The sequence below is a fragment of the Anabrus simplex genome, chromosome 1, assembly GCF_040414725.1.
Source record: "Anabrus simplex isolate iqAnaSimp1 chromosome 1, ASM4041472v1, whole genome shotgun sequence".
Classification (NCBI taxonomy): Eukaryota; Metazoa; Arthropoda; class Insecta; order Orthoptera; family Tettigoniidae; genus Anabrus; species Anabrus simplex.
Window position 1 is genome coordinate 1,149,602,088 of NC_090265.1, and position 24,623 is coordinate 1,149,626,710.

General features: G+C 37.5%; 1 protein-coding gene across 4 annotated transcripts in view; it reads left to right on the top strand.

Moving 5' to 3' along the window:
* LOC136858113 (protein PRRC2C) overlaps nt 1-24,623 on the top strand; it is a 708,190-nt gene that overhangs the window by 636,523 nt on the left and 47,044 nt on the right. For 3 of the 4 annotated variants that reach the window (XM_067137420.2, XM_067137417.2, XM_067137418.2), the window contains exons 33-37: nt 6,112-6,303; nt 6,388-6,511; nt 6,598-6,755; nt 6,839-7,007; nt 10,347-10,528. In XM_067137420.2, coding sequence (XP_066993521.2) covers nt 6,112-6,303; nt 6,388-6,511; nt 6,598-6,755; nt 6,839-7,007; nt 10,347-10,528 — 825 coding nt within the window. The remainder of the gene's footprint in view (nt 1-6,111; nt 6,304-6,387; nt 6,512-6,597; nt 6,756-6,838; nt 7,008-10,346; nt 10,529-24,623) is intronic. The other variant, XM_067137419.2, reaches the window with a different exon arrangement.

Sequence of the window (24,623 nt, forward strand, 5' to 3'; positions counted from 1 at the left end):
AAGACCTCTCTGTGATGGTGCGACGTAAAGCACATTCTAAATAAAAATAATAATAAAAAAAGAATTGTTGACGTACCCTCAGAATTACTAACTGCCTTAGAAGAAACCAGTGTGGCGAGGTTGTTCCATTTAGTGTGTAAGATGTTAGATACAGGGGAAGTTATATCCGATTTTCACCAGAATGTTGTGATACCTATTCCCAAGAAATCGGGTGCTGATTGTATGAAAACTGCCGCACCATTAGTTTAGTATTTCATGCTTGCAAAATTTTAACACACATTATTTACAGAAAAATGGAAAAACAACTTGAAGCTGAGTTGGAAGAAGATCGGTTTGGCTTCAGGACAAATGTAGGAACACTTGAAGCAATAGTTACTTTACGTCTGATCTTAGAGGATCAAATTAAGAAAGACAAGCCCACGTACATTGCGTTCATAGATCTAGGAAGGGCATTTGATAATGTTGATTGGACCAAGCTATTTGAGATTCTGAAGGTGTGATCGGGATCAGAATCTGAGAAAAGTACTATCTACAATCTGTACAAACATCAGTCTTCAGTGATAATGATAGAATACCAATATAAATATAAATGGTCTATTATTGGATATAAATTTTCCAGCTAACTCATTCCTGGTTGCCAGGATTTCGTCCCCCTGTGCTAAGTTGGACTCAACAGTTGGTACTTAGCACACCCACCAAGACGCATGGCTCGTGCATACCATGGAGGCTACTGTGTAGGCTACTTGAAGCCACCGGCAGTGCCAGTGCACTATGAGAGACTTTGCCTCATTACCAAAAATTGATGCCTGCTTGCCCATCAGATTATATAGATATTGATCATAAGGATAGAAGGTAATAAAGTAAGCAGCAATCCAGAAAGTAGTTATGCAAGGCTGCAGTTGATTCCCTCTCTTTTTTTTCGTTCGTATAGAACGGGCAGTAGTGGAAATCAGAGGTATTTGGACAAAACATCATGTTCAATGGAGAGGAAATCAAAACTCAGAAATTTGCTGATGATATTTTTATTTTATCTGAATATGCACAAGATCTGGAGAAATTGCTGAATGGTATGGACAGAGTCTTGGGGAAGAAGCACAAGTTTAAAACAAAAGTAATGGAGTTATGTTGAACAAAGTCAAGTGATATAGGAAATATTAGATTAGGAAATGAAGGAAGTAGATGAATATTGTTATGTGGGTAGTAAAGTAACTAACAAGGGTAGAAGTAAGGAGGACATACAATACAGATTAACACAAGCAAGGAAGGCCTTTCTTAAGAAAATAAATTTGCTCACATTGAACATTGATATAGGAATTAGATGTTTGTGAAGACTTTTGCCTGGGGCATGGCATTGTATGGAAGTGAAACATGAAACTAACTAGTTCATAAAGGAAAAGAATAGAAGCATTTGAAATGTGGTGTTACAGAAGAATGCTGAAGGCAAGACTGGTAGATCGAATCACAGATCAAGGGGTACTGAATCGAATTGGTGGGAGGAGAACAATTTGGCAAAATTTGACAGGAAGAACAGAGACAGTGATAGGACACACATTCCTCATTTGAATCGCTGTTTCACATGACATGTATATGCATCAGATTGGAAAGAGTTGTCCCATATCCTCTTCAGACCCAACGCCCACGCAAGTGGACAACTATGATGAAATCCACATGCGTGGACAAATGGTCTTACCCAGCTGTTGTTGTTAAGACCAAATGTCCACATGTGTGGACAAAATAATTTGCATGCACATACAGTCGACACCAAATAAAAACAATAATACATTTCTGCATTATTCGTCAGTTCGGTTCTTTGATTACCAGAAACTAACTGAAAGAGTTTATCAGACCAGCCCATAAATGAAGTATTAACAAGTAAGTCGGCTGTCCTGTGATGTATCCATGTCTTCACTTCCTGCCAACTTGCTGAGTGCTACCAAGGAGGTTATAGAATGTTGAAGAACGGTGAAGTTTAAAAAGAGTTCCTTTGATAACACACTCAAAGTAAAATTGGAGGGAAATTCGAATTTCATTGTTAGAGAATAAAACATATTTGTCGACATATGTGGACATTGGGTCGGAAGAGGATATGTTACATTTATGTTCTACTTGATAGAGGCCACACGCGTGTGCAATCTCAACTTCTATACATGCTGAATAGTACAGTAGAGGTCTGTTATAGCGAGAATTCATAACATTGAAAAATTTATTCGCTGTAACGGATTGTCGTTATATCCGATTTTTGTAATAAAAGTCAGAAAACCCCCCATGCACATTAAAATCGGTATGAAACGGCAATCGTTTTGTTCAAAACTTGCGTTTCCGCAAATGATATCCACACTACGGCTTACTTGTTTGTTATTTTTCGTAATCTGATACTACGTGAAAGTGTATGTTTAATTTCATTCTGAAAAAAATATAGTACCTTATTTCTCCGAATCCAAGATGAACCCCACTTTTTCCTACAAAAAATTTAAATCAGGCTCAAAAAGAACTTTGTAAAATCATATTAATGCCTTGTTGTACAGTAGGCCTTCGCATTTTTAGACAATTGTTAGATGCCGAACATTGACTTTCGTCAGCCGTATTATTATCTTTTTTTTCGGCTGCACAAATATTCTTTATTTCCACTGGTTTAAGGAGCATTAACTTAACATTGGCATCATAATACCAAAGAGGACCCGTTGAAAATTTTCCGGCAATACCTATTCCATGCGTCACTACAATACAACGATCCATCAGGAAATTATTCTTGCTGTCTAGAAAACTGGTAGGTACTTTTACACAGCATCAGATATAACCGGCTACCGCTACACGCACATCTCGCTTGCCGCCTAGCGATGTATAGGCCTAATCGCGGACGTTGAAAGTCAACGAACGAGTTGATTGCGCCACGGTATGGCCATTCCGCCCTTGTGTTTTTCGTGCACATGCCTCACAATCTCATCTTAGACTTCTTTAAAGCGTCCTTGTTGCGGACCACTGAATGCATTTTTTTATACAGTACGCATTTTTTTAGCTCTTTGTCTTCACGCTAACGCCAAATATTGGCTTTATTTAGGCCTATACCGTATTTTCTTGCGGCTGCACCTTTATTCTACATTTCTGACTGTTTAATAACCATTAACTTAAAATTGGCATCATAATATCAACTAGCACCCGTTGAGAATTTCCTGGCAGTACCCTTTCCACGTATCTTTAAAATATGACTATCCATCACGAAATATTCCTGCTGTCTATAAAACTTAATTTTACTAACCATCATGTACAATAGACGCGTTATAACTCCGCCACTAACCATGGCTTTTCTTAGAATTCGAAGGGTCGCATCTTTTGATGCCATTCTGCAGATTTGAGAAACACACAGGCACTGTACAACCGGTTGTCGTGGCTAGCGATGTATAGTAAATAGGCGGTCGTTTTGTCAACGAGTTCTGTGCACGTGTGAAAAGAAGCAGCGTGGTTACCGCGGTAGTTGCCAGTGGTATCCATTAAATTACTGTTAGGCTGCGGATGCAACAACCCTTAAGTTTTTGCACGAGATTCTGAGAAAAAATGTCTTTGATTCGGAGAAATATGGTATCACACCAGAGATTTCTGTGGCAAACACCTCGGCTTTCTTCTTCAAACAGCACCACCTAACCTAACCACATATGTATCATGAAAACATATTTGAAACGCATATAGAGAAATAACCTCCTCACGAAAAGAAATTACATATAAATAGCCTTAACTAGACACGAGAAGATATGAAAAATCCTCAGAAATCGGTGATGTACTCTGCCTTATCTTGAGGTGTATCACATTCTTACTTAATTTTCGTATATAACATTAAAATTAAGTTATCGTTTATTGAAGTCTTTATTGTTAATGAGTTAAAACAACTGCTATCGACCACGTTATTTACGCATTTATTTCGAAAACGCGTTATCCTCTTTCATTTCAAATTTTTTTTAGGGAACAACAGTCGACGGGCACCTATTACTAATCAACTCCAACATCGCCTTTGAATGTCAATGAGAGAGCTCGCAAATGCACAAAGTGAGAAAAATATACCGTTCTGATGATCTATCGCAATTTTGTTGCAAGAGTTTTTGTTTTCTTATTCAAACAGCGTCACGTATCCTAACTTAACCGTAAAATATGTATGATGAAAACACACTTCAAGCGCAAGTAGAGAAATTATAACTTTCTCGCTATAAATTTTCATAATAGCCTTTCCGTAATTTAACTAGACGCAACAAAATATAAGCTAACCTCTGAAATCATTTAAGCACTCTGCTGTATCTCGAGGTGTATCCCATTCTTACCTAAATGCAGTATTTAGCCTCAAAATTAAGCTTTCGTTTAGTCAGCCTTAATTTTTAACGAGTTAACAACCGTTATCGGACACGTTATTTACGCATTTATTACGAAAATATGTTCTCTTTCATTTCGAATTTATTACGGAACAGTTGTCGACGGGTATTACTAATCGATTCCGACATCGCCTTCGAATGTCGACGAGAGATATCGCTAGTACACACAGCGAGGAAACGATGCCGAAGGCAATCGATCGCATGCAATATCATCACTGGGGTGCATAATATTGGTAAAGGAAAAATCGCGCGTGCTTAATCGCTCGTAATAACGGATGCGTCACTGATAGTGTTCTCGCTATAACCGAAGGACGACACACAGTTATATAGGAATTTTGAAGGGACAGAAGAAAGTCGTCGCTATAACGGAGTTCTCGTTATATGCCGTACTCGCTATAGCAGACTTCTATTGTATATTGCCGGGATCGAGATCAATTGTTTCATTAGGGAGATAGATCCTCATAGACATGTGCGCGTATTATTGTGTTTGATCTTTCATGAGTATGGACGTCCTCAGGGCAAATGTTTATTTAGAATAAGTTAGATTAGATTCAGTTTCATTTAATTTTCACTGCGTGAAGATCATTGTTAGATAGGATCTTGTCAAGGAAGCAAATCTGAATAACGAAAATTTATGTAATTCGATTAACAATATATATAATCGAATAACTACAGATCTTGAGAAGCTCGCATTCATATGACGAGATAATTATAATCAAATTCACGAATTTTAACGGAAATTATACGATGCATTTGTAATAATTGAAAGAAAGAGTAAATTAAAAATTGATGTAAAATAGTGTTCATATAACGAAATAATTGATGTTCGATAAACAATGCAATTGATTTTCTGCTGCATTATGTTGTGATAGACTTATCTTAATAATCATCAATCCCTATTTTACAGGAGCAACTCAAATATTAATTTCAATCATGGATTTGAGTCTGTCATAATTAATTCCTAATTTAACATTTTATTTCCTAATTTTCAATTTATCTTCATTCTTTGGTGGTCGTCGAAGTATTAGCGTAGGGATTTGTTTTGAAATAAAATATGACCAACCAGAATATCTCAGTTGTTTTCAATGTAAAATGGATATATCCAATCATCCATGAACATATTATATAACAATATGACATCTACTAATATGTAATATATCTTTAATATCATGAATATATCCAAATTGGGAATGACGATCATGATCAGATACGACCATCCAGTACATAAATAATATAATATTAAGTTCAGAATAAGCCATCGTATATGAACTCATTAGAATTATTCAAATAAATTAAATTGATCGCCCAATAGGATTCCTAATATCTTAGGTTTTCATGATAATTTTGGATGCCAATCAACGTGGCGATATACGTAACCCATTTAATCTACCTCATGGCACATTTAGCTAGCTGTGGCGTGATCTCGTTGGTAAAAAAGACCTGTGAAAGACCCTAAGTGCAAAGATCCATGCCACCAGTGTACTGGTACAATACTGTATATTTAATATAGCTATAAATAATGGTAGATTTAAGAGACACCAAATATCCAAATATCTACTATTTTGTACTGGAAGATGCCTCTAAATCTATTCACATCACTACACAACTACTAAGTTATGTAAGAAAATATAGAACAGTGTAGTAACCAGAGTTTCTAAGTTCTTCTTTCTTCAGGTATTTAATTTGACTTCATAGTAGTTTCAGCTGACAAAGTGATGCTGTATTCCCATTGCAGTTTTCATGTGCCCTGTTTCAGGCAGCACAAGCTCCATTTGGTCAGTCGCAACAATTGAGCAGTAATCCTAGTACTGTTCTTATATCTTCCTCTTCCAATTCGCTGATGTCGGCTAGCGTGAAGCCATCATCACAGCAAATTAGTGCCATTGGAACAAAGGCTGGTGGTCCCTACCAGCAGAGTGCTTTACCGTCTGCTCCTCAACCATCTCAGGTAATAGCCGATCGTCTCCATTTGTATTTCTCCCTAATTGTAGTAAGTAGTGTCTGCTTTAAATATTCCTGAAAATGTTTTCAGTTATACATCCAGTATGACCCCAATTACCTATCAGGGTCTCAAATGGTGCAGCGGACAGGCCCGGTGCAGAGTAATGTTGTGCCCACCATCCCCCATTCCTCTTCATTTTATTCTGGATCTGCAGGTAGGTATGAACTGGTTTTCCTGAACCTATTTCTCGAAATATGTGGAAAAAAGGATATGATAAACTGAGTTGGTTACTTTTTTTAGGAGGTCAGACTGGTTTCTACCAAGCTGGTAGTTCAACCTTGCAGCAAGCACCTTCTGCACAACCCTTGCATCAGACTGGTTCACCATATGGTCTTCAGGGTTATGGCACGCAGTCTGGTGCTGCAACACCAGTAGGTCTTCAAGGCTTTGGTTCTCAGGTACTAGTAATAATCTTTCATGCTTGCTAATTTTTCTGAAATTAACTGTATAGAAGACCCCTATAGCTCAAGCTGACCTTTAGGTCCTTTTATCGGCTTTGCAGATGGCACAGCCCTATCGTGGTACTAGCCTACCAGGAGCTACGTTTCTGAAATCAGATCATGGTACAGGATCAAATGGTCGGGCTCAACTCAAGTCTCCTTCTAACAACCCACAAGATGTATTGGCTTCAGCATCAGTCTTCTCATCAGGTATGCTTAAACTGATTGCTTGAACTTTATTACTTAATTTATTGACTCTTAACTTCATGTTAATATTTCTGTAGAGCATGCAGTCTCAACTCAAGGAAGAGCGGGCAGAGGGAGAGGTCAGCACATTCCGTGCTAGCAAGTGGGCATCGCGACACAGTTGTATATTAGAGGGCGGCAGCAGCGAGCATGTGTTACCAGGGTGCAGTGTCAGTGATGGAAATTAAAATATAATGTTTCACTATATTCGGTTTTCTTTTCCCTTTAATGTTAAGTAGCTAGTTTAATTGTAAGGTTATAAAGTTTAATAAGAGGTAAGGATGTTGAATAATCATCATACTCCTCCTCCAGTTGGGGGGTAACACGCATGTCTTCGAAGCATTCCCTTTCTTTGGCCAATAGCTTCAAGTGACAATAGGCGTGCTTGCCGTTAATGCTGTCGATAAATTGTACTCTTAGATATCCCTTTGCTCCTTTTACTTTCCAGTTTCCCTTCAAACAGGGTGGTGCACCAGTCAAGAGTGATGAATCGAGTGGCAAGCAAAGGTATTTCTTCTCCTGTTTAAGATTTCAATCGAAGTGTGTGTCTTATTTGCTCTTTTGAGCACGTTCATTACCATATCTCGAAAGCCTTGGGTTTCAGTACTTCAGCCTTTCATAGGGTCCATATTTCTGACCCATAGCTTACAACACACCGTACAAAACTTTACACGAATTGCTTTTGTACCTCCATGCCGATGGTCTGAGATACTGGTGGGCACTTCTCTCTTTTATGGGAAAGCTTCCTTTTCCTGTGCAATTTAGGCATTTACTTCTCTCTTAAATTATCCATTGGATGTTGAATTGTCAGTGTTGAAAGCTTCTATTTATTTGGAAAAAGTGTTGAAAATGTTTTAAATTTAACTGTTATAATGGTGGTTATCGAATAACTCGATATTGAAAATATTTAGTTTGCAGTCGAGTTTATTTTATATGTTCTGATGATCATCATCATCAGTTCCCCTTTTGTAGCTGACAGCAAGTGGGGGCTAATATAGTTCCCCTCCAGTTTGTAATGTTTCTACACCATTCCCGAAGATGGACAAGGGAGCCTTTCCCCTGCCTCCGTTACACACTCTAGACTGGAGTGATCACTAAGACAACATGGTCCGAAATGTGCCAGCTTTTTTGTAGCAGAGGGGAAAGTTCCAGAAAACTCTGGTCCAAGGCCCTGACACACCCCCAATTCTCATTGGTAATCAAATAAAATATCAAAATTTTCTCATTGGTGAATAAATAAATGAATGTACAACATTTTTGATTCGCCAACACCTTAAGTTGGCAGAAAGAGATAGAAGTGTTGATAACTTTTGAACATCAAAAACAAGCACTAAACATTCCATTTAGGAAACCTTAACACACACAATTTATCTTGAATAATAGTTCGTCTTCACCCTAGAGGGCGCGTCATAAGTTTATGGTAGCGACATCTGTTGAGAAATGTCCACACTTTTTGTACTAGTAGTTTCAAAGTTCATGTTGCAGATGGGCTTATCCAAGGCGATTAATTTAAATGCACGGCGCGGGTGTACCTCCGGTAAAATTATTATTATTATTATTATTATTATCATCATCATCACTATTATTTATGTAGTTGTGTACGGTCTTACCGGGCGAGTTGGCCGTCCGGTTAGGAGCGCGCAGCTATGAGCTCGCATCTGGGTGATAGTGGGTTCGAGCCCCACCGTCGGCAGTCCTGAAGATGGTTTTCCTTGGTTTCCCATTTTCACACCAGGCAAATGCTGGAGCTGTACCTTAATTAAGGCCACGGCCACTTCCTTCCCATTCCTAGGCCTTTCCTGTCCCATCGTCGCCATAAGACCTATGTGACGGTGCGACGTAAAGCAAATAGCAAACAAAAACCAAAAAGTACGGTCTTTATTTGGTATAATCGTGATCATATTATTTGTGAGGTTATGTCATGATGCATCTGCTGTATATACTGTGTATTAATATGACTATTTAATGTAGGAACACGTAATTAATAGTATATAATTTATTATTACCTGTATTATATGCTGTATAAATCCACTGCAATGTTGTACAACACACAGTAATAGTCAGATCAATGCATCTTTAGAACTAGGGAGTTACAGAAGATTCCATTCATTGTAAATAGACTATTGGAGACTCTCGAAATTCGAGAAAACATATTGTGTCATATCCTCTTAGAAGCCTGGCCAGGCAACGTATATAAAGAGGCACTCTTAATGGTTGAGTAGAGTTGTTTAAAAAGCTCCATTACAGATTGGAACTTCATTGACGGTTTTCACTATGGTCACTTACAGTTTACCATGCACCTGTTACTTCTCTAACACACTTCTCAATTTTGTCGCTGCCCTCCCGACCATTTAAAATGAGGCGAACACACCTAGCCAACTTTGGAAATAATCTTTGATAACAGTGCCGTTAAATTGAGAAGTTGAGAATGCTGCTATTCTAAAATTTTTAATTCATCAGTGTTTTTCCTTCACTTATCACGTAGATTTTTCCTGGCACGTTGCCTCCTCTCAAACTTGTTTTCTCAAGCTTTTTCGCTCCTCTCCTAGCCATTCGTGGGATGGTGTTTCTACAAAGACAAACTGTCAGCCTGAATTTTCAACACGGTGATTTCGTCCTGTTTTTGAATTGTTATCAAACTAAAAAAGAATTTAGTCTAACAGGGAGGTCCGCAACCTCACTTTTAGCACTTATTGTTTCGTTTCAGTCTATTATCGTTTATTTTAGTTTCTTCTTAGGTTTAGCACATTTTTTGGATTCAGTGTTTTATATTAACCCTTTTGTCTCAGGGAATTATTTATTTAGTTTTTTATTGCTCCGTCTAGTGATGTAAATATTGTATATTGTTATTGTTTTTATTTCCTTCTATCTCTTTTGTTTTTCATTTATTCCTTTGTTATGTTTTTAGCACATTTTTTAGCTTGTATTATATACATTACTTTAAACCCCCTTTATTTCACTGAAGATGGCTCAAACGAGTCGAAACAGGTTTGAATTTTATTGCTCCATCTAATGATGGAATTATGTTTTGTATTGAATTAGGAGGATACATTTAATTTTTTTTCCTTTGTAAAGTGAAAACCATCAATATAGAATGATTCTAGTTATGAAGTATGGTATGTGCAAGACTTTGGACTTTAAAATAAAATTTCCATAATCTGTGTCAACATTCATGATCCATAACTTGTCATTTTAAAACCCATATTACCTTTTTGTTGCTGAAACATGAACTATCATTTTTACCATGATTTTTACTCCAAGGTCAAAGGGACATTTATACATTTGTGTTCTTCTTCCATTTAGCCCCCCAGATCCCATCTCCCAAGTCTCGTGGCTCAAAGCAGCCTCCTCAGCAGCAGCAGCAACCGCAACAGCAGCAGCAGCCACAACAGAGTCCAACCCAACAACAGCCGCAACCACCTCCTCAGCAACAGCCTCATCACAAGTATAACCCCTACCAGGGCATGTCACAATCCACTCAGTTGGTGAGTATAGTGAATCATAGTACAAGGGCATTCTGTTTTTGCTTTACGACTATTCCAGTGGTACACTGTGAATTGTCGGCCAAGTTTAACTTGGTTTTCTAGATTGATCGTTCATTCAACTTCTGAACAGGGAATAATAATTGTTTTATATCCCACTAACTACTTTTACAGTTTTGGGAGGTGGCATGGTGCTGGAATGTTGTCCCACTGGAGTTTTCTTACTTTCTTGTAAATTTACTGTCACATTGTTGACTTCTTGTACATAATATAATATTTATTTTTTACTGTGCTATACCATTACTTAAGTGTTATGTCTGTATTTATCTTACTGTGCCTAGCAATAAGTTCTTCTCTTCGTTTTACGTTCAACAATTTTTCTCGTTTCTTTAGCCTTCATTTTTTGTTTTTGTTATGTTGTGTCTCTAATTATGTTAGTTTTTAATTTTTCCTCTATATTTATCGTTACATGTTTTTTCGTCATTATTCTTCCACTTTTCTTTATGCTTGCCTTGTGCTACTCTATTGTAAATATGTATTTCATTGCGGAACTCTGTAATTCGGCTTCTCGCTGTTTTGGTTTCCCAAATAAATAAATAAATAAATAAATAAATAAATAAATAAATAAATAAAATTAGCTTGATTGCATTGAAGTGGCAGTGGTAAGGAGGAAGCCTAATTACCCTATGACCCTGAGCCATAGCTATGGAATCCATTTTGTAGGTGCAAAATCTAGGCTTATGGAGTTTTACACTTTGAAGCAGCTCTGCCTTTGTCATATCTGCAGATATCCTCGGTACATTTTTTTCCCACCAACCATTGTAGAATGATATCTTTTGTGTCTTTCATTGTCGGTGCTCTGTTTAATTGCACAGAGTGATAGGGGGCATTGTCCATAACAATTACGGAATTGGGATTTATGTATGTCGCAAAGCATTTCAAACCACGGTGTGAAAGTAATCCCATTCATTTCTTCATGATCTGAAAAACAAGCTTAGCTCCCAGAACAAATCCATTAACGCCACCTGCATGAAGCAAAATAAGCCTACTTCCCTTCCCAATAGGTGCTTTGAAAGTCCCGGCTACAGTTTCCTCTGTCCAGGCCTCAAAAATCTACCTCACCATGCTACAATTTCACCTCTCTCCATCAACCTAACTTACATTATTATTATTATTATAAAAAGAAAGAAATCATCTGATAAATAACAATTATTCCTCAACATCATCCATTTCTTCGGATAAAATTATATTTTCATGCATATTCCATCTTCCTTTTCTTCTTCAATTCCTATCATGCGTTTTTCCAACGTAAGCAAAGTTCTCTCAGTATTTTACTTAAACTGGTCTTTCCTCCACTGAATAAGCAAGATTCTTCCAAAGAGGAAAGTAGTTCATCATGCGTGGGAAATTCCCTCCTCGTGTAATAACTGTAAATATGTCGCCTTATCGCATCCTTCTGAAATGCATCTGGTGATGACTTGGAACAATGTCTTGGTCTTCGTTTCTCAGGAGTACGCAGCCCTTCAGAAGGTGTATTAAGATCCACTGGACACTTTTCTTTTGTTACGCTTTTCACAGTTGTCCTACTTACTTTTAAAGTGTCACAAACTCGGATCCACCACTTTTGTAACAGGAAGAAGAGGCCCACAGTTATCACGCTCTTTCTCAAAATTTTCACATAGCCAGTATATAAATTCACGGCTTTGGCTCTTATAATAAATTCTTTTTTTCTTAGTCTTTTCCGATGATACACTAGCCTTGTCACAATAACAAAAACAAACGGCTTATACACACCGTGAACACATGCACATCATACAGGCTAGATAGCAACCGAGGCCATGTGTTTCTCTTCAAACATGTAGCAACACCGCATTAGCAATACACGAGACTCATGGCGACATAAACGGTGATTAGCACTTGCTGTTAAATCTGAAATCTGGCGCACCACTGATGTCGGGCATTGCAAACCGTGACAATATTTCTACCGCTAGCAGAACTCTTAGTATTCTTTGTGGTAAAGTAACTTCAGTTAAAACAATGACATCAAACCAACGAAGGGTGTTGGTTTCAGTGATTTAATATTAAAATCATACGGCACAGTGAAAATTCATAAGCATTGTCAAGCTTATATCTATAGTTTCAAATCGCTACAGGTTGGCAATACTGTTCTCTCTTTTTTCTTTACATCACGATCTTTCAGGGCCGGACAGCCAGCGGCTGGACTATGGTATTCGTTATGGGGTCCAGTTCTTTGTACATCACTTAATTTGTCACTATTTACCATTGTCCATCTTTTTTATATCTTTTATTTATGCATGGCTATCTACTATCTAGCGAAACCACTGCCAAGGGAACGGGCTTGGGAGAATTAGCGGGGAAAGAAGACCGTTTTGAGCTTGACTCTAGTCTGGCATTGTGAAATACCATTACTTTCATAGTTTCTTTACTTACTCATTTGGGCGGAACGCGTGCGTCACCGACTTTCAGCCCTGGCGTGTTAAGGATGCATCATGCTCGCAAACCCTCGTCCATTGTGTCGTCATGCGTCTGGGATTCTTCCCTGCGCACACGCGCACGACGGCATGACCGCGGCCGTGCAAATTACTCCCTCACGTGATCCGATTCGAGGACACTGTCAGGCGGGGAGTTTGACCGGGGCAGTACATGTGTCAAAGAATAATGCAGGTGTCCTAAGGCCAGCTTGGCGAGGACAGAAACCTTGCGTGGAGCAAAAGGGCAAAAGCTGGCTTGATCCCGATGTTCAGTACGCATCTTTTATTTATGCGTGTTCTAGCTATCCTTCTTTCTTACTTTTGGGATTTTGTTGATTCTGTTTCTCTTAGTGATTTCAGAAAGAGTTTTGCTTACATACATCACCTCTGCTTGAACTACAGTCATCTAATGTTTTAATTTTGTTGCGGTCAATAGGCATTTTTTATTGTGTGTAGACCATGTTATTTTTTTATCTTTTATCACTTTATTTGTTCTTTCTTGTCATGGAGGTTGCTCATCTAAGTTGGATGTTGTAATTTCTCCTAGGCATTTAGTGTAGGTTGTTTCACTTTTTTCATCTTTCCTGTTATTCACTGTTATGTGGTTTACCAGTGGATCTGCTACCATTATCTCAGTCTTTTCAAATGATATTTGGAGTCCTATTCTTTGTGCTATACAGAATTTTGTAGACTTATTGCTTGATTTCTGGCTTCTTGAATGTTATTTGCTAGTATTGCTAAGTCGTATGCGAATCCCAAGCAATATAAGTTTATTTGATCTTTCTTGGTTCCAATTTTCATGTTCTTAGGACTTTTTTTGTACCATTCCTTCATCACGTATTCTAGAGCACAGTTGAAAAGTAATGGTGATAAACCATCTCCCTGTCTTAACCTTGTTTTAATTGTAAACTAGCTGGAGTACCCGTCATTGACGGGACAATCATATAGCATGTGCAAAGTTATCTAACTCCCTAGCTGCTTTGCGCTGATATTCAGGAAAGCTGTTTTTACTCAGGACGCAGCAGTAATCCCATCTATTGGAGATTAGTGTCAGCTGAAGAAACAAATTGCATCACAACAATGGTCAATATAATGTTATTGTTGATCAATTTTATGAGCTTTCGATATTGTATGCCTTCACATTTAGTTTTCTTCCGACTGTAGGATATTCGATCATCTAATGAAAAGGCAGTCCTTCCTTCTTCCACGACTCCCACTTGTCGTATTCTTCAAGCGATCGTTCCTTTATGATTTTTTCTCTTTTTTTATAATTATCTCCACAATTTCCCTTGTCAATGCGGACCGATGACCACACGGTTTTACACCTTAAGATAATCATGACAAAAACCATCGCCATTTAACACGATTAAACAGTATTTCTATATTATCAATGCTCAGCATAGATATGCACTATGCAGCAAAAGTCTAAATTCGTTAATTATACTATCATAGTCGGTATGGTAAATCTGTATAAGACATAAAGGATTGGAACTTGTATTCTCTATAACTTTTTTATGTAATATTTTTTGAAAGGGCCAATAACAGAGGTACTTCAAAAGAAAATTAAGCATCTTCCACTAAACTACCATTTCGTCCAGCTTTAATAAAAATGTATAGTCTAGACTGTAGTACCTTATTCCCAGACTTTACGTACCGATTTTCATTCAATTCTGTTCACCCATTTGCTTGTGGTTCTGTGTTTATATAGACTTAGCAACAAAAATCAAAATTCATGAATATCTCTGCTATCAGAGCCAGTATAGTAAAAATTTATCATAAATTATCAGAAATTTAATTATATATAACTAGTTATATTTATTATTGATAGGACCACTAATAACATAAATATTTGAGAATTAAATTTTAGGCCTTCCCCTAAATTACCATTTCACTCGGCATGATTCAAATTATTTATAGCCTAGATTGTAGTGCCTCATTCCCCGATTTTACTTACCGATTTTCATTAAGTTCTATTCAGCCACTGTCTTGTGATGCCCGTACGTTCATACATACCCAAACATACATACAGAGATGAGAGAAAATTAAAAAGTGCATTTCATTTCCTTGTTACTGTGTACACGTACGACACAGAAATACCATTCTTTTTTAATTTTGAGCAATGTACAGACAAAAATCTTGTTTTATATATAGAGATGGATGGCTCAGATATTTTCCCCCTAAATTTTACTTGGATTTGGTGTTTGCTATAGTTAATTTTATCATTTTTATTAATTAGGGATGAAATCCGAAATTCGTTAGCATCTTCATCATTGAAGATCTGTGGATACAGTCATGAGCTTTTTTGAAGTCCACAAAGATTATTTTTTAAATTTTTTTTTAGACATTTTTTAGTAATTTTAAGGTGATTTATCTGTTCCGGGCAGCTTCTCCAAGGCCTAAATCCTCCTTGGTATTCTCCTGGTTTCAGTTCAAGTTGATCTTTACAATGATTGTGTATTATATATATATACATGTTTGCATATATTCTGCCCGTTTATAGATTGAATGATCTTAATAAACCACAGCTGGTTATTGGAGTAGCATGAAACGCCTCCAGGAATGCTCAGTAAGGAATCATCATCATCTTCATTTCCCATTTCCAGTTCCCCGGGTCGGGTTGTGAATCAAGGACCTCCATCGCTGCCTGTCTCTGCACCACTCTCCTTATTTTTTAAGTACATCTTCTGGTTTTCCTCCCCTCTTCTCTATGCATTCCCACACTGAATCTGTCCACCTCTTTCGGGGACTTCCTCATGGTCTCTTTCTTGGCAACATCTCTGAAAAAGCTGTTTTTTGCACATTCTCCCATTCTCATCATATGCCCATACCACTTTAGCTTTGTTGTTTCTATCCTGTTTTGAAGTTTCAAGATTCTTGTCCTTTTATTTCTAATTCTACTCTTTCTGATCTTGCCCTCATTATCTCTTAGGAATTTCATCTCCGCTGCCTGTACCGGTACTCTACTCTCCTCTCGTTTTGTTGTCCACGATCCAACTGCATAGGTTAGTATTATGAGTTCATAATAGGTTGAATATAATACTTACATTTCTTCGGGACATCTTGGTTCTACAAAATACCCCTTACACTCTGGTAGAAGCTGTTTGCTTGTTGTATTCTTTTCCCAATTTCCTCGGTTATCTTTCTATCTTCTGTGATCACTCTTCCCAAGTACTTGAAACTTTTAACCACTTCCAGAACTTTACCATTCAGTTTTATCTTTCCCCTTCCTTCCTTCCTTCCTTCCTTCCTTCCTTCCTTCCTTCCTTCCTTCCTTCCTAACGAATTAAAATAATACAGCCATTCTGGCAAGGTAATGATGATGAATGATCGTTACCTTCAAAATTAATTATGCGCTCTTGAGGTACACCCAAAGAAATTAAGCAAATGGGGGTGGTACAGCATAAAGTATTTCCTAATCATTGTGGCAAAATTTAAGTCAATTACAATATTGATTTTCAGAAAATTTTACGTTTTAATTAAGGTTATTTATTAAAAATGCTCTTCTTTGGAATCTGAAATATTCTGGTATAAATTTGGAAGTAAATTAAAACTAATTTAAGTTTACAGTAAATCTATGAAATTTCAACAAACAAGAAAATTAGAGTTTAATTGCACCATCAAGATCAGCTTAAAAATAAATTTTACTTAATTATGCTTATTTCGTAGAAAATCATAGTTATTTCGACGATCAAGTAAATATCTGCTCAATGTGAATTCTATTTTCATGATAAACACTCGTGACTTATAAATTAAGCTAAAAATTATGTTAATTCTTTATCCATGTAAGAAGAAAGTAACAACACCGAAAACTTTGCAAAAAATGAAGGTCACACACAGTAACAGATCAGACATAAAATAAACACGAGTCACAATATCTGCTGTAATAAATCACAATCTGCAATCATCATCTCAAATCTACACTTATCACAAACTACCAAATAGGAAGGTAAACTACCATTAATTACCATTAGAAGTATTTACAGATGAATTCTGTAATACAAAATGTGTACCACGTGTTCACATGTGTCTCGTCTTTTAGTGATGACAAGTAATCTCTAAGCTCGGGCAAATACGGTGATTCTCAATTATTAACATGGGCTAGGGAAAATGTGACGAATAATGCACTTGGTCATTTGTATTGAACTCAATCCTATTAAATTTATTAAGCTGAGGAATTTACATTTAACATGACGCTACTGTATAATTCTTCTACAATTACGCTCATTGAATATAACTATTAGGTAGAAGATTCGTCAACGTGCAATATTACTACAGAGTAGGACATGGTTGCATCTCGTGGTACTATAAATCATTAGGAAGACTCGCACATTCTCGTTTCCCCACGTGGAAATAACAAAGTTAAATTTGTGTTCAAAGACACTAATAATCCATTAAATACAGTGGAACCTCGATTACTCGTTCCAGGAATATGCGTTCAAATTACGTGGTCCCGCGAGCATCGAAATTAAATCACGTTGTAAAAGTCCCGCATTATCCGTTCCTCGAAGAAACGATTTCCCGGATCAACCATCCTGAAATTCCAGTCCCATCAACGCTAAATCCTCGATCAATCGTTTTTTAATAAACTTTATCTCACGAAAGGACGGCTATAGCATATTTATGGATCTTGGCATTAACGCCCCGTCACTGCGATAATTAAAGCAAGTACTGTACCGGTACTGGAAAAGCGATCGGCGGTGAACATAAGGGACGATCTTAGCGTCGCATTCGGGTGGTATTGTTTAGAGAATCTCGGAAAATCATAAAGCAGTGAGTGGCCACAACAATTGCAAGGAAACGCGGTGGATTTCGACAGCTCTGCTTGAAGACGGAACGAGTTTCATCAAATGTTCGCACTTATAAAACATCCATATTATGTCCAGGGTTAGATGTTTATATTTTTACATTTTTTCAATCGTACTGCCGAAGAGGTTTTCGGCAGGGCACTGCAGAGTAACTGGGCTTTCAGGCAGGAATCGAAACGGCTCCTTCTTAATACAAATTCCGTATTTTTTATATTATTGTACATGATTATGTTAGCGAGACCTAAATAGATGTTGCACCTTACATTAAAAAAAGGAAAGCCATGGGAGGTCTTGGAATTGCTTATTACTGTTTAGGTCCTAATGAAAGACTGGGAATTTTACATTTTCGTGTTAAAATACCAAAAACCGCAGTCGTTTTATTTGCACACGTTACATTTTAAATGGTTAGCATAATTTCGAACTCGTACTGACGTGCAGCGAGCGCGCTTTCCAGATGACTTCAAGGTCACGAATAACCGTAATTTCTGAAGTTTTGATATTTCTTTTATCTTTCCTATTTGATTGGATTTGTGATGCGCAGAATTGAATATAATGCATTCGAGAACTTTTAGGAATTGATACTTACATTCGAAACCATGTTTTCGAGTTCAACATAACCTTTAAAAGTCGATGTAGGCCTAATTTGTGTGGTACGAGATTTCCAGAAACTGACTACGAACAGTATAGCCTACCGGAGACCAAATTACAATGAAAGTTAAGAAATGAACGGATTTCGCCATCATTTTGGGTGCTTTAGTATTTTTGTTATTTATTTATTATTTTCTCAGATCTACAGTAAGAATACCTATTTGATCCGTTAAAGAGAAAATAACAATGTCCAACCTAAGCCAAAGTTCACACTCTATGAACTGTAAAAAAAAAAAAAAAAATACATATCATACTCTATGCGCTGTACAGAAAAAGAAAAGAAAATAATGTACGGAATGAACAAATATGAATAGAACAATGTTTCTATTGTTTTCCCAGAATATGCAATTTAAGCTGTATTATGTATGTCACAGACCTTCGTGCCCCTTGCTGAGTAAACACGCGAACCTTTGCACATTCCATTCCTCCTACATTTCCTCTACTTGACTCCCTCTGAGTTGCTGATTCCTTACTTCCGTTGCACACACATTCTGCTACAACGTACTCTGCACACGTTGCAAATTTATCACTGCACTACTTATCTGTTCCTGTTCGTCTTATACAACCATTCTTATTCTAATTTCAATAATCATATACAACCAACTTTGGGTGCTTTAGTATCTAATGTGCTTTATTTTATTAGATGAGAGAATTAAAAACTACTTCTGGTCGATTGTCATTTGGCTTGGCGTTATTAGATTTTTCGAAGAGTTTGGCTAGCCTAATCAAAGTTGCTGAACTGAAAGAAGTTTTCATGGGAAACTGACGAAGATTCCCCTGTAAAATTGAATATAAAGTATCGACATTTTGAACTCGCTTACCAGTAATTAATGCGGTTTCGCGGTCTTAACATGCCCACCTCTCATCCAGAGGGCCCAGGTTCGATTGCGACCAGGTCAGGCAGTTTTACCTGGATATAAGTCTGGTTCCAGTTCCACTCAGCCTACATGGTTACCTTTAATTGTGGAGCTATCTAATGGTGAGATGACGACCCCGATCTACAGAGCCGGGAATATCGGCCAAGAGGATTCGTCGCACTGACCATGTGCACCTCGTAATCTGCAGGCCTTCGGGCTGAGCAGCGGTTGCTTGGCAGGCAAATTTCCACTGGGGCTGTAGTTTGGTTTGGTTTAGGAGTTTTTATAAGATTATAATTATACATATTTCATTTTTCTGATGTTTAGCCAAATTGTTGATGGTTTTCATTCATTCCCGGATTTTCCGTTTTCCCGTCTTGTACGTTTTATTTTCATGGTCCCTCAAAAATCGGAGAATCGAGGTTTCACTGTATTGGTCATCATAGACACATCTCATTACACTTCACATCATGTAATACAATATACCACGTACTAGGGATTTCATTAATAATGCGAAGATTTATACCAACGGCACATATAACACGATTATTCCCAATAATTTCTCTCAATACATGACCCAGTGCAAGAAAAAAATAAAACATCATTATTCATGACATCTGTCGAAATTCCACTGGTTAAGACTCAATTTTGCTAGTTTCCTCGGACGACCGGATTATCGCCAGGGATGACGTAGAGTGAATGACAGACTTAGCGCCGAGCTTACTTCTGGTCTCGAGTGGGAGTGGAAACCAGTTTTTCAAATAGCGTCCTGAATTCGTATACATTCATTGTTCCAGAATGACATTCGCTCATTGATTCAAATAATTTTGAGATTGAATGTTAATAAATTTCCACATAACACGTTTAGAATTGTCATTGCACACACAATAAAATTACTCGTGACAGCACTAAGGTTCATAAACGCGAGATTTGAAATTCCTTACACTGCTTCTATGTGCTGGCTCTTAGATGTTTTGAAGGTCGTAAAGTATTGGTTATTTTTGTCCAACTTTGCTGCGGCCAAGGCGGCTGATTTCTCCCCCAACAGGTTACATAAAAAAAGTGTTTAAAAAACAAACCGCTGTATCTCGCTCACTAAGCTGCACACATGCCTCTCTAAATATAGGCTGGTCACAGATATGTCACTCAAAATTGTCAAAGACCATAACTGTCACAATATATCTATATAAATAAAAATGAATCGCTAAATGTGTTGCTAAGTGCAAAACTCGGGAACGGCTGGACCAATTCGGCTAATTCTTTTTTCAAATATTCGTCATAAAGTCCAAGTAAGGTTTTTATGAAGAGAAAAATTGGAAAAAATGCCACGAAAAACAGTAAAAGCCCCATTTCTCTTTTTCCATTCAAACTGTTCATCTCTCTTTCTTTGTCCCACGTTTGCGCTTGGCGCTGTCCTCCTCTAATCCAGCACGTTTGCCAAATGTCTGGAAATCTCAATGCAGTTATCAGACTGTGCCTCTTATATAGGCTTCTGGTAAGTTCACCTGCATACACCCCAGCGTCAGTGGGTAGGGTCTGACACATCCCACTCTAATGAGTCTAGTGTCAGACCTAAGACGAAACGCTGGTTAATAGAGCAAATGCCTGAAAAGCCTTACATCTGATCTGTTTTTTAATCTCAATATTTTCGGTTAAAATGGGTGAATATCGGATTATGTACAAAATTTCAAGCCGTATTTGATGCCGTTAACAGAAAAAAAAGTTTACAAAATAATTGAGTGTGAAAATGTTAATATAATGGAATGTTACCTCAAATGCAAAATCTTCATTGCATAGAACTTATCATGTCATACCTCCTATTTTATATTCACTATATTTGTAATTTTTTCACTGCTGGTAAAGGAACATTTCAGCTCAACGTAGATAAGTTTGTTTTTAAATTTAAATGATAAGAACATGCACTATTTGTGTTTCCTTTCAGTCATGTTCAGAGATTTTTATGTGCAGGCATGAAAAAGTCAGCCGCTGGCCAACTTCTTTGCTATTGAATTTGCATGGGGGGTCAAAGCAAGACAAATGGTCTTCAGATATGGAAGTTATTTTTAAAACAAACCCCAAGTTCTTATCTCGCTTAGTTCTCAGTTTGTGACAGGAAGAATGTCTCCTTGGGTTTTGGTTTCGCGCGTACGCTCTCCAGACAGTCGCACAGTGTCGTAGTTAGAGACCTTTTTCTACCTTGATTGTTTTTAAATCTTCGCTTCTCAACAAACAAGTTCATCAATTTCTTTGGTTGATTGGTTTATTTTGTGTGGGCTTCCATATACAGTATACTCATTTCAAGACTCATGCCGCCTATAAGACGCGGGCGGAGCATATTTGGTCGAAGAACTCGAAATGCTGCAAGCCAAGCCAATTTTCAGTCTAATCGGACTGCACAAATTTACAAATCGGTGAAGAAATGTAATTGAGGCGTTGATATCAATTAAGAACAAGTGCTTGATGATGTCAAACAAAGTATTATCTCAATTAGGCATGGCCGTGCCCAATCACCCGATGCACAACGCTTTTAATCAAGAGTTGCAACGTGAAAAACTGTACGATCTCGGTGCTTTAAGAGAATCGGTTCAAATAAATCTTCCGCTGTTGAACCAACAATAAAAGTATGTATTTGATACTCTAATGAAAGTTGTAAATGATGGAACTGGAGGGATTTACTTCTTGGACGCTCCCGGGGGTACAGGAAAAACTTTCTTAATTTCATTAATTTTAGCAACAATTCGCTCACACAATGAAATTGCAGCTACATTGTTGGAAGGCGGTCTGACAGCCTATTCAGCGCTGAAATTTCCGTTGAATATGCAAAGCAACGAAACTCCGATCTGCAACATATCGAAGAACTCTGCAATGGCAAAGGTTTTGCAACAATGTAAATTGACAGTGTGGGATGAATGCACAATGGCACATAAAATGTCTTTGGAGGCATTAGACCGAACCATGCAAGATCTGCGGAACAATCAAAACCAATTTGATGGAGCGATGATTTTGTTAGCAGGAGATTTTCGTCAAACATTGCCAGTGATTCCATGGTCAATGCCAGCTGATGAACTTAATGCATGTTTAAAGTCATCAGTTTTGTAGAAACGCGTCAAGATACTAAATTTAAGCCAGAATATGCGTGTCGAGTTGCAAAATGATCCATCTGGAGAGAGATTTTCAAAACAACTAATTGACACTGGTGTCCGGCTCCATGGCTAAGTGGTTAGCGTGCTGGCCTTTGGTCACAGGGGTCCCAGGTTCGATTCCCGCCAGGATTGGGAATTTTCACTATCATTGGTTAATTTCGCTGGCACAGGAGCTGAGTGTATGTGTCATCTTCATCATCATTTCATCCTCATCACGACGCGCAGGTCGCCTACGGGAGTCAAATTTAAAGACCTGCACCTGGCGAGCCGAACATGTCTCGGCACTAAAAGCCATATGCCTTTTTTTTTTTTCCATTGACATTGGTAATGGCAAATTCCCTTCAAACATTCTGACTGGCTGCATTACTTTTCCTGACAATTTTTGTCGGTTTACTGAATCCAAAACCGAACTCATTCAAGAGGTGTTCCCAAACATTGCTCAAAATTACACAGATCAAATTTGTTTGAGCAAGCGAGCTATATTGACTGCCAAAACATGGATGTAAATGAATTAAATTTCAAAATTCAAAATGAAATTACCAGTGAATTGAGGACATACAAATCAGTTGATTCCGCTACTAACCAAGATGATGTCGTCAAATATCCGCCCAAATTTTTGAACTCGCTAGATTTGCCAGGATTACCACCTCACATTCTTCAATTAAATGCCCGATCAGTGGTCATAATGTTGCAAAATATCAACCAACCGCGTCTTTGTAATGGCACACGGCTAGCGTTGAAAACATTACTGAACAACGTGATTGAAGCAACCATTCTAACGGGGAAGAATAAAGAAGACGTTTTGATACCACGCATCCCTATGATTCCGAATGACATACCATTTGAATTTAAACAACTGCAGTTTCCAGTGCGGCTTGCTTTTGCTATGACCATAAATAAATCCCAGGGGCAGTCATTGAGTGTTTGCAGCATTAATCTTAAAAACCCATATTTCTCGCATGGTCAATTGTATGTTGCCTGTTCCCGTGTTGGAAAACCATCAACTTTGTTTGTTTATGCGCCAGGTAATTAGACAAAAAATATCGTGTACTTTAAAGCTTTACGATGAAAAATATCTTCATAGTGTTGATTGGAATCAGTGTTTTCTATGATAGTTATTTCCTACGAAGAAAGAGGAGTAAGTTTTGCCACATTATCTTCACGCCATCAACTTATCAAATTACTTGATTTGCAACGGGGGATAATTATGGCTCTGTGAGGTATTTGAAGACCTGTTGAACAGTTCCCATCTACGTTACAGTCAATCAGAGTTATTTCTGGGTAGAGATATGCTTGGACCTATTTGAGCATTTCCTTATTCACAATCAAGATATTAATATTGCAGGTATTGAAAACACGTTTTTCCAGTTGTTTGTTACTAACTTTTAGTAGCAGTAGAAAATTAACTCATTTGATGTTGATGATTCATCATTTGCATTATTCTGATTTTTGCGTGCAGTACAGACTGAATTTAAGTTCGTTCCATTGTCATTTTTTTTTTTGACAGAACGGCGTCTGTCGGGTCAGCTAGTAAGAAATATATAAGGTCCATTAATACTGCCCTGTGGAATTCCTTTTTTAATGATTACAGGTTCAGATAATGCTCACCTACTCTAATTATTAAGAGTTCTAATTTCCAGAAATTTAGCCACTCATTCTGTCACTTTTGTCTAGTCCAAATGCACTTAGTTTTTTCATTAGTCTCCCATGACCTACCCTGTCAAATGCCATAGACAGGTCAATAGTGGTACAGTCAATATGACCTCCTGAATCTAAAATATCTACTATATCGTGCTAGAATCCTACATGTTGAGCTTCAGTGATTTAACTTTTCTTAAGCCTGAACTACCTTCTATCAAACCAGTTAGAAATTTTGCAAATATGTCTCATATAATCAGAAAAAATGCTTTCTCGAAGCTTTCATGGAACACGTCATACTGACTGGGCTGTAATTTTCAGCTTTATGTTTATCATCCTCACCTTTATACGCAGGCTACTATAGCAACTCTCCATTAATTTCATATAACTCTTTCATACAAATAATCAAGACTACATCCCAACCCATTGCCTTTAGTATATTCCTAGAAACCCTCAAATTAAAGTGTGCAGATTATTCAGTGGCACAGACTATTTGTATATATATGGTAGTTTTA